General features: G+C 59.2%; 1 protein-coding gene across 1 annotated transcript in view; it reads right to left on the bottom strand.

Moving 5' to 3' along the window:
• Window positions 1–5,968: 5,968 nt before the first annotated feature.
• The window catches only part of VIPR1 (vasoactive intestinal peptide receptor 1), a 28,155-nt gene continuing 24,905 nt past the window's right edge, over window positions 5,969–9,218 (bottom strand). The window contains exons 11-13 of the mRNA XM_079794757.1: window positions 8,205–8,334; window positions 7,939–7,980; window positions 5,969–7,306 (exon numbers count right to left, since the gene is read on the bottom strand). Of these exons, the coding sequence (XP_079650883.1) occupies window positions 7,115–7,306; window positions 7,939–7,980; window positions 8,205–8,334 (364 nt within the window). The 3' untranslated portion in view covers window positions 5,969–7,114. The remainder of the gene's footprint in view (window positions 7,307–7,938; window positions 7,981–8,204; window positions 8,335–9,218) is intronic.

Below are 9,218 nucleotides of genomic sequence, written 5' to 3'. Positions count from 1 at the left end.
GTCTAGAGATAATGAGGAATTTAGAAAACAATAAAAGAGGGTCAGTGGTCGGTCGGTTCCTGAGGGCCCTGGCAGAGCCAGGGGCCTGCCTTACCCCTGGGGAGCTTGCCCTGGGTGTGCCCAGGCCTCCCAACTCCTCCATGAGGCCAAGAAGGCCTGCCTTTGGGGGCTCTATACCCCCCATGCTGCCCGATGTTTGCGCCTCCAGGGCTGCTTCAGCGGTGCCTGGGATGGGAACTGAAGCCGAGGCCAGGGCTATAATGGTCAGGGAGGGCTTCTGGAAGACACGGGGCAGGGAGAGCAGGGAGGAGGTGACTCCAGAGGGAAAAGCAGGCGGGTGGGAGCTGGCCCTGGTCACCGGGGACTCGCTCCTTCCAAGATTCAGGCTGTCTGACAAGTAGTTTCCTGGCGGAGACTCTTTCCCACGTGAGGCAACCAGTTGATGGGCTCTCACAGGGACCGGGAACACAGCTGTGGGGGGTCGGAGGTGCCCCGAGGCCAGGCCTTCTTCCCGCCCCAGAAATAGCCTGTTCTGGCCCCACAGCCAAGTGAGCCTGGGGAAGCAAAGCCGAAGAGGGTGGAGTTGGAAGGGGCGAAGGGACCAGGACCACCACTAACCCAAGGGGTTGTTCCAGGCACATTCTCTGAGGCCCCGGGGATCAGAGCAGGGGCCAGGGGCGAGGAACATGGCCGGCTCGGGGATGAACTTTCTCACAGGCCTCCGCCCTGAAGGTGTGCAAGCAGAGCTATGCTGCGTGGGATGGCTCCTTGGAACATGCTGTCCCCATCTCGAGGACATTGTCTCACCCTGGATGCCGCTGTCCTCGGGGCATCTGCCCATCTCCCGGAGTGCCTCCTGAGTGTCCATCCCACAGGCGAGCCCGACGCCAGTCGCAGGAAGCAGCCTGTGCCAGCTCCCATTTGAAGAGTAAATATTAGTTTTGTCAAGAGCTGCCTGTTCTCTATCACTTGGCACTGAGGACACTGAGCCGGGGAGGTGGGGGGACCTCTTGGTCCCCACCCACGCCCAGATGGAGTCTGTGGGCCCAGGTCACTGCTGCGATGGAGGGCTCCCCATGTCCAGGCAGGCATCCCCTGGAGTCGCCTGAGCTCTGGAGTCCCTAGGGGAGATGCGGACACACTGAGGCCCCCAACCCCTAGTGCGGGGGTGTCCTCACAGGCTGTCCGGGCTGCTGCTGCAGGGGCAGGGGCCTGCACGTTCTGACCTGGCTCTCAAGGTCTCTGAGCCTCTCAAGGTCTCTGAGCCCCAGCTCTGACATACATGGTTTAAACTCCTCTGATTGCTCCGGCCAGTGTGGCTCAGTTGGTTGCGCATCATCCCATGCACCAAAAGGTTGCCGGTTCGATTCCCGGTCAGGGCACATGCAAGAGGCAGCCAGTCCTTTTTCTGCTCTCACACAGATGTTTCTGTCTCCCTCTCCCTTCCTCTCGCTCTCAAAATCAATAAACAGTATTTTTTTAAAAATAAAATCATCTGATTATCAGGAAGGGGGGGATGACCTGCTCCTGCTCCACCGTCCCCCCTTTGGGGAGGCCTCCTGTGACCACCCCCTTAATCTAGCCCCTCATCCTGCTTGCTTGCTCCTATCATCTCTCGCATTTATGACAGGTCAGCTCGGGGAGGCAGCGCCTCTGCCTCGTATCCTCCGTGCCGGGAACTCCGCACACAGTTTAGCGCTCAGGAACTTTTGGTGGCACGGTGTCATGATGCTAATACTTGGAAAATATTAAACAGATCGAGTCCTCTTCCCCTAGCCCTTGCAGTTATACTCCTGAAGCCACTGCACCAGTATGAGCCTGGGAAGGGCGGGGCGGGGGGGGGGGCCCTCTCAGGCACAGGAGGGAGGAGGCAGCTGTGGGCCCGCTGGGACTCAGCGATGCTGGGCCCTCTGGGAGCTGAGCTAGGGAGGCACTCGCCTCGGGGTGTACAGTTCAAGGAGGTGGCGCAGAACTCAGTCATCAGGATAACTTATATTAAAAAAAAACACCAAAAAACCAAACAAAGGCAAAAATGCACGACTAACAAGATATCAAGGTTTTTTTAAAGAAAGAGACTAAAGAATCAGCGTTGCCAACTCGGTCTGCTCTACTTGGTGTCCACACAGGGCACACCCAGGGACCCTCAGCTGGGACAGTCCACACACTGAAGCTGGGCTCTGGGGTTTTGAGAACGGGGTTCGAGGCCGGGCTCTACCCAATGACTTGCTGGTGATCCAAGTAAGTCCCTTTCCTTCTCTCTGGACTCTGGTTACCCCGTCCGTCCTGCCTGGGGGCTGGGGCGCTGCCAGGATGACCCGTCCTCCTCATCGCCATGGCCTGCTGAGGTTACTGTCCCCGTTCCTGGGAGGCTGTGTCTCCAGGGCCATTGACTCCCGGCTATTAATATCTCAGCCATCTAGGCCTGATCAGGGTGTTTAATGACTGCCAGCTGTGGCTCCGGCCCCCTCCCCCTGGAGAGATAAGAGCAGTTCCTGTTCCCACGTAGGGGGAAGCAGGGTCACTGCTCATTAAAACAGGCTCTGGGTGAGTGGTGGGAAATGGGGGGGGGGGGCGGGGGGAGCTGGCACCTAACCACCCAGGCCCATCACACCAGCTGGAGGTGCCTGGGGACAGACTCCCTGTGCACCGCTTCCCCACGGGGCTGCCCTGGTCTCCCCACCCCCTGCCTGGACCCTGTTGATTTAGATTCTGATTCCAACAGCCTCGGGGCTTCTCCCCAGGTGTCCCACAGACATTACATTCAGCATGTCCCAAACCACCAGGTCATCATCTTCCCAAACCCGCCCCTCCCCCTCCTTCCTCACCTGGATGATGGACCGGCGACTTTTCCCAGACCTGCCCCAAACCCACCCTCTTCCTCTGGCCTCACTGAAGAAGCCTCCGCTGGGCTCCTGCTGCAAAGAGGCCCCAGCACCTGCTCACTGGACTCAGGTGTTCCTTGTGCTCATCATACTCCCTTGGGACCCACGGCCTCCTCCCTAGCTCTCAGAGACGTCACCTCCCGATGTCACCTCACCTGGGAAGCTGCTCCCAATCCACTTTGATGGCAGACAGGCTGCCCTCCTTGGAGTGGCAGGAACCAGCCACACGTCACCTACCCTCTGCCATCAAGGCGACGGTGGCCCTCCCCGCCAGGATGGTGGGAGACTCTTTGCCCTTGTCTTCCCAGGAGGTGACCCCCCCCCCCCCCCACTCAAGTTAACTGGCTTTTGCCTACAAGGACTGGGTCAGAGCTTGGTCAAGGGTGAGGGCCGAGCCTGTGGGGAACCCAGCTGGGGTCTGTGTGCCACTGTGGTCAGGGGCCTGGGTCCAAGGGCCAGGCTCTGGTCTCCTGGATCCCTGGGGTCACCAGGCCTGTAGCCTCCCCATCTCTTCCTCTTCTCACTCTGAAATGGAGCTGAGGCGAGAGAGGCCTGCCTGTGGTGTCATCTGGCCTCCCAGGTGTTTGGGGCCCTAAGCCAACCTTGGGGAAGTCCTTGAGGTACCCACCAGGTGGCGATAGAGATGAGCTGGTCTGGCTTGATAAGTGCCCCGCCATGCAGGAGGGGCCCCTAGAGCTGGAGGGAAGAGGGGGTGCAGGAGAAATTCTTTGTGTGGTCTACCCCACTCCACCCCTACTTCATAGGCAGCTTGGATGTCCGCCTATGGCCTGTGCCAGCCCAAGACAGAGTTTCAGCTTCTCCTTATTCCTGAATGCCACCCCTGGGCTGCTCACCGGCTGCCTCTTCTCAGGGCAGGAGCCCACCTATGTCCCCCTGATTTGCCCCATCTTGGGTCTCTCTGTGTTTCATTCCCTTTCCACCCTCCTGGCTGTTAACTCTGCTCCTCTCCTCACCCTAAAGTTCTCCCCTTACCTAAGGCCATGACTCCCTAATGGGGGATTTCAAGCCCTGGAGAGGCTGGGTCAGCTTAGTCTGTGGCCTCCTGGTCTTTACACCCCTCAGTCAGCTGGTGTCAGCCCTTATCTGGAGGTGGGGTGCTGCCCTTTCCTCTGCAAACGTTTTGCTTCTGGGATCTGTTGGCTCCCCCCGTTACTGTCCCCCCCCCCCCGCCCCTTCTACCAGCCTGAGCTCATCCCTCATTCTCTGACCTCGTTCTCTGCACAGCCTTCATCCTCTGGCTATTCCCTGGCCCCTAGATGCTTGGAGCGCCCCTCCAGCTGCTCTCTTCCCCCTGAGCCCAGAGGACAAAGCAGGCGGCAGAGGCTCTGGGCAGGCTCCCCCTTCTTAGCCGCCCGAGCCTCAGCCAGGAACGAAGCTAAGCCATCCAGCACCCTCCCCGATTATGCAGGTGGAAAAACTGAGGCCCAGAATCAGGACTAAAAGACTAGGGCCGGTCTTCTAGACCTTACTGAGCAGTATGGGGTGGGTAAGGTCTCTGGAGCCAGTGCAGGGAGCCCCCAGTCGGGAGGGGGAGGAAGGAAACCAGAGAGAGTGGGCGACATACCCCAGCTGGGTGAGAGGAGCATGGGCATACCGCCTGTTCCCTGTCCCTCAGCCCAGCGCCTTGGAGGACAGGGCTGGGAGCCAGGGAAGAATGGAGCAAGTCCCAGGTGTCCCCCACGCCTGAGCCCAGCTCTCCCCACCTGACCCGCGCCTCACTGGTGGTCACCATTGTTGGCCTAGGCAGGGGGAGGGGAGAGAGGGTGCTGAGAACTCTCTCTCCAGCAGGCCAGGGGGTGCCTGAGGTCAAAGCTGGGCGCTGCCTCCTTCTCTTCCCTACAGCTGACATGCACAGGGCAGGCACGGAGCGTGGATCTAGACGGAGAGGGTTTGCTGCTCCTGAACATGCTGTACCACGGACCAAAGGGTGTTTGCCTGGGGCTGCCATGCCCTAAGCTTACAGGCACTCTTTCCCTGGCCTGACCACCCCTGAGTGGGGCCTCCGGGCCGCTGGGTGCTGGTCTGATCCGTCCTGGATGAGTCCTGGGATGGCACTGTGTAGCCCAGGGCTTCGAAGGAGCCTTGCAGGCAGATCTAAGCCTTTGCCAGCCCGTTCTGGCCTCTTTTTACCAACGTGGCATCCCTCTCCTGCTCCTGCAGCAAGACGCCTCCTTGTACGTTTGTAGAAAGTGGAGGCCAAGGAGGTCACTCAGGCAATGGCTTTGGAGACATCCCTTGCTGACTGACATCATCCACCTCACCCTACGGCCTCTGTCTAAACCTTTCTCTTAGTGGTATTTCCTCTGCTCACTCACTTTTTTTGGTTAATCCTCACCTGAGGATGTTTTACCATTGATTTTTAGAGAGTGGAAGGGAAGGGGAGAGACACACAGAGAGAAACACACACCCGACCAGGGCTGGGGATCGAGCCTGCACTGGAGGTACGTGCCCTTGACCTGAATCGAACCTGTAACTCTTCAGTTTGCAGGCCAATGCTCTATCCATTGAGCCAGACCGGCTAGGGCTCACTCACTTGTGTTGGTGACATTGGTTCTGTCCTCTATCTTCCTCCTCTGGGTGGGCTGAATACTGGCAATAGCAACATGGTCATCTCACACCCCACAGGTTCCTTGTCTGCAGGAATGGATGCGGCCTGGGAAACGCTCACACTTAACCATTTCTGGGGCTGCGGGCAGCTCTGTTAGCGGTTTTGTATTGAGCCAATAGAACTGTCTTTCTGGCTGGACTTGGGGGTGGGAGGACACAATGAAGACCTGGTACAACTTCTTCGCACTCAGAAGAGGGAATACCCCTCCGTGAGATGTCAGTGAAGACCCTGGGAACGCTGTGCTTCTCACATGGCATGCATTGCTGCCCAAAGTCAGGGGGGTGGTAGCTTCTGGCTTCAGTGTACCCCTCCTCCCAAGGTGGGGGGGGGGGGAGATGGCAGCAAGTTGGAAGCTAGTCCCGGGCCCGAAGTCACTCAGGAACACCGACCACCAGGGAAACCAAGCCAATCCAACACAACATTTATTATTGCACGAATGAGGGTCTTCCGGCTGCGGTGTGGGCAGGAAGCCACGGGACCACAGAGGTGCAGAGCAGACACCCGATGCCATGACCACCAGGCTGTTGTGTAGAGGACACATGGGCCAGAGGACGCCTCAGCCACACGCCAGGGAGGGCCAGGTGGGATGGGGTTGGGGTTCCAGGGACGGTGGCCATAACGAGGAGCGGTGAGACAAATAACAAGAGGATCCAGCATGTTATAAGATATAAAAGGCAGCAGTAAGAAGGCTGTGCTTTCACTTTCCTGTCAGCCAGATCCGAGTTCAAATCCTGCTGTGTGACAAGGCCAGCCACCTGCTCTGGGAGGCTCAGCTTCCTGGTCTGTGAAACAGGGACAGTCATTCCCACCTTGCTGGGTTGATGTGAGGAGTAAGGGACCCAGGAGTGCGCATCTCTGAGCCTAGTTCTCACAGTTGGCTCATCGTAGGTCGGCAGCTGAGGGCAGCTCCCACAACCACAGGGATGGGTACGGTTGGTGACAGTCCCCTCGAATCGTTCCCATCATCCTCGGACCACCCCACTTCAGCAGAGACTCTGAAGATAGCTGTGCTCCCCAAACTAGAACTCCATGTCGCAACTGCATCGTTTACCTCGAGGACCTGGCAGCTAAGAGGGCACTGGGGGAAGGGACCGCATCCGCAGAGAGATGCCTGAATGGTGATCCTTAACCCAAAGGAAGCTGACAGCAAGGTTGGAACTTCAGGCACTGATGAGGTGGTGGTGTCGGGTGACCTCTGGGGATGGGGGAGTGCAAGGCCTTTGTCAACCATGTTCCCACTGCATTGTCTGGGGGTGGGTGGTTGCCTTACTGGATAGGTCTCCAGGGGGCGGAGTCACTTGAGTATGCAAATTTCCTTCCTCTGATTGGCAGAGAGCCTTTGGGGGAGGAGTCTGATGACTGAGCTCCACCCCACGTCTTCCAGGGTGCACCTCTCAGGGCTCCGGCTTGCTTAGAAGCATCCCCCTCTCCCCAGGCTGGCGCTACAGCAGCGTTCTCCAGGGCTTCTGGGTAGTGACCTGGGGGCCAGGACAGCCTCCGAGCCCAGGGCTGGGGCCACTCGCCCCGGTAGGCCTCTGTCCCCTGTGTCGCCCGGGAGGGCGGGTGGGTGCGGGCAGGTGGGGCCTCCCTGGGCGCCTGGCGGTCAGACCAGGGAGTCCTCGGCCTGGAAGCTGGAGGAGCGGCGCGCCCCTGGGCTGACGCGGGTCAGCATGGAGACCTGGCTGCTGCAGGTCGCCCCGTTGCTGCCTCCGGGTGGGTGCTGGTACTTGGGGCCCAGGCCCAAGATGCCCTGTAGGTTCCAGCGCCGCCACTTCCGCCGCAGCTCTGCCTGCACCTGGGAGAAGGAGGGTGGTCACACCCACAAAGCCTCTCCCAGCCGCCCCAGGGGTTAGGATGCCCAGCCAGCCAGTCACATGCTCTTGGGGAGTCTAAATTCAGAGACCCCGATGCTCCCTTTGGGGATAGAGTTGGGACGCTGGGGGCCAAGGTCAAATCAAGGCTTTGGAGTAGGGGAGGAGGGAGGCAGAGGGGATGAGAGAATGCAGTCGTGGCAGGGGGTGGGGGGGTGGGAGATGAAGAGGGATGCTGCCTGGGGGTGGCTGTATCCCCATTCCCGTCCCTGCCCTCCAGATCACTTGAGCTCATCCCAACGGACTTCTGCGCTTTGTAACCAGGGCTTCACTGTAACCCAACCTTCACCTGCTGCCCCCACCCTCCCCACTCACTCTGCACACAGCCTCTCAACAGGCACTTGTCAAACTCCGCATTTACTTAAAATGCAGATCCTAAGCCAGCAGGTCTGGAGAGGGCCCCGAAACCAGCATTCTTAACCAGGTCTTAGATGCCACCATGGAGTTACTAGTCTGAGGACCACACTCGGAGTAGCAAGGTTTAACCCATCCTCGCTTTGCTCATATCCCACCAGCGCTTCTGGACCCTGGGCCCCCAGGTCCGGGAGGGGCTTACCTCGCCATTGAGAAAGCAGTAGAGGACAGCCACCACGAAACCCTGGGAGGAAGGGGACAGGGAGGTGAGGCAGGCAGACCACAGGAGCCCCCAGCCCCGCCCAACCCCTGGCCCCGGCCCTGCGTTCTCCTGGTTAAGCAAAGGCGAAGTACACAGCAGGTGCTTAATCAATACTTATAACAGCAAAAAGCCTGGACTCCAGCGGCACGGGGCGGGATTCCCTTCGAGCCCAGAGAAGAATGCAGCCTTCAGTCAACGATCCGTACCTGGAAAGACCCCACGACGAGCTCAAAGACCAGTTTCACTTCAGCCTCGAAGTTGTCGGGGAAGAAGGCAAACACGGTGTAGTGCATTCCAAACAGGGGGATCAGCAGGAGCGTGGACTTGGCCAGCCTCCTGGGGGCAGGGAGGGGCAGGCGGTGAGTCGGTGTGTCCATACCTGTGGGCACGATAGGCCTCCACAAGAAGATGGGGACAACAACCAGGATGTGCGAGGAAGAACTGCTGGCCCCCTAACTATGATGGGGGGGGGGTGGCGGGGGGGTCCTGTTCCATATCTGAGGTGTCTATGCCCTCATGCCCCCCAGCCCTCCGAGTCTGGAGGGAAGCATGAGGGAGAAAGAAACCCCTCCATCCTCATCCTTCTGGACGAGTGAAAAGGAGGGCCAGTGCTGAACTCTGAGGATGATGCATGATGGTGCTCGTCCAGGCTCTGTGGCAGCCAATGGGGAGAAGTTTTCAGGCAACAGGAGAACCTGATTCCCTCTCCTGGCCTCAGTTTCCCCCAATCTGTACAATGGGGTAAATGTATGCTCCACAAGGTCAGATTAGAGACATGGGACCCACTGTCGACTCAGAAGTGCTGTGGGTGCTATGAAGTGCAATGCACCCAGGAGACCAATTCTCTACTGGGAGAGGTCTGAGTGGTGGAGGGGTCTCCGTGCTTATCTCTCCTGCCTTGGCGGTCAGTCCAGGGAAGCCTAGTCCCCCGCCTGAGGTCCCACAGGAAACCGGGGGCAGGGAAACAGGCCTTGCCCCTCCCATTCCTTCCTGGCCCTGGTTCCCAGCCATGCCAACATCCCGAGCACTGCCCACCCCTCCTTGGCTGCAAACCTATCCCGGCCGCTGAGGCTGACAGATGGAAGCTCTTTTTAAATTGGAGGCTTATGGGGAGGTGGAGAGTGGGAGCTGACAGCCCTCCTCGGGGAGCTCCATCTCCTACTCCTGTCCCCCGCCCCTCTGCCTGCCGACAGCTGTTCGGTTTCCATCTCACCCACGGG

The sequence above is a fragment of the Cnephaeus nilssonii genome, assembly GCF_951640355.1.
Source record: "Cnephaeus nilssonii genome assembly, chromosome: 17".
Taxonomy (NCBI): domain Eukaryota; kingdom Metazoa; phylum Chordata; class Mammalia; order Chiroptera; family Vespertilionidae; genus Cnephaeus; species Cnephaeus nilssonii.
The sequence above is the reverse complement of the archived record's forward strand: the minus strand, read 5'-3'. Positions and strand labels throughout refer to the sequence as shown.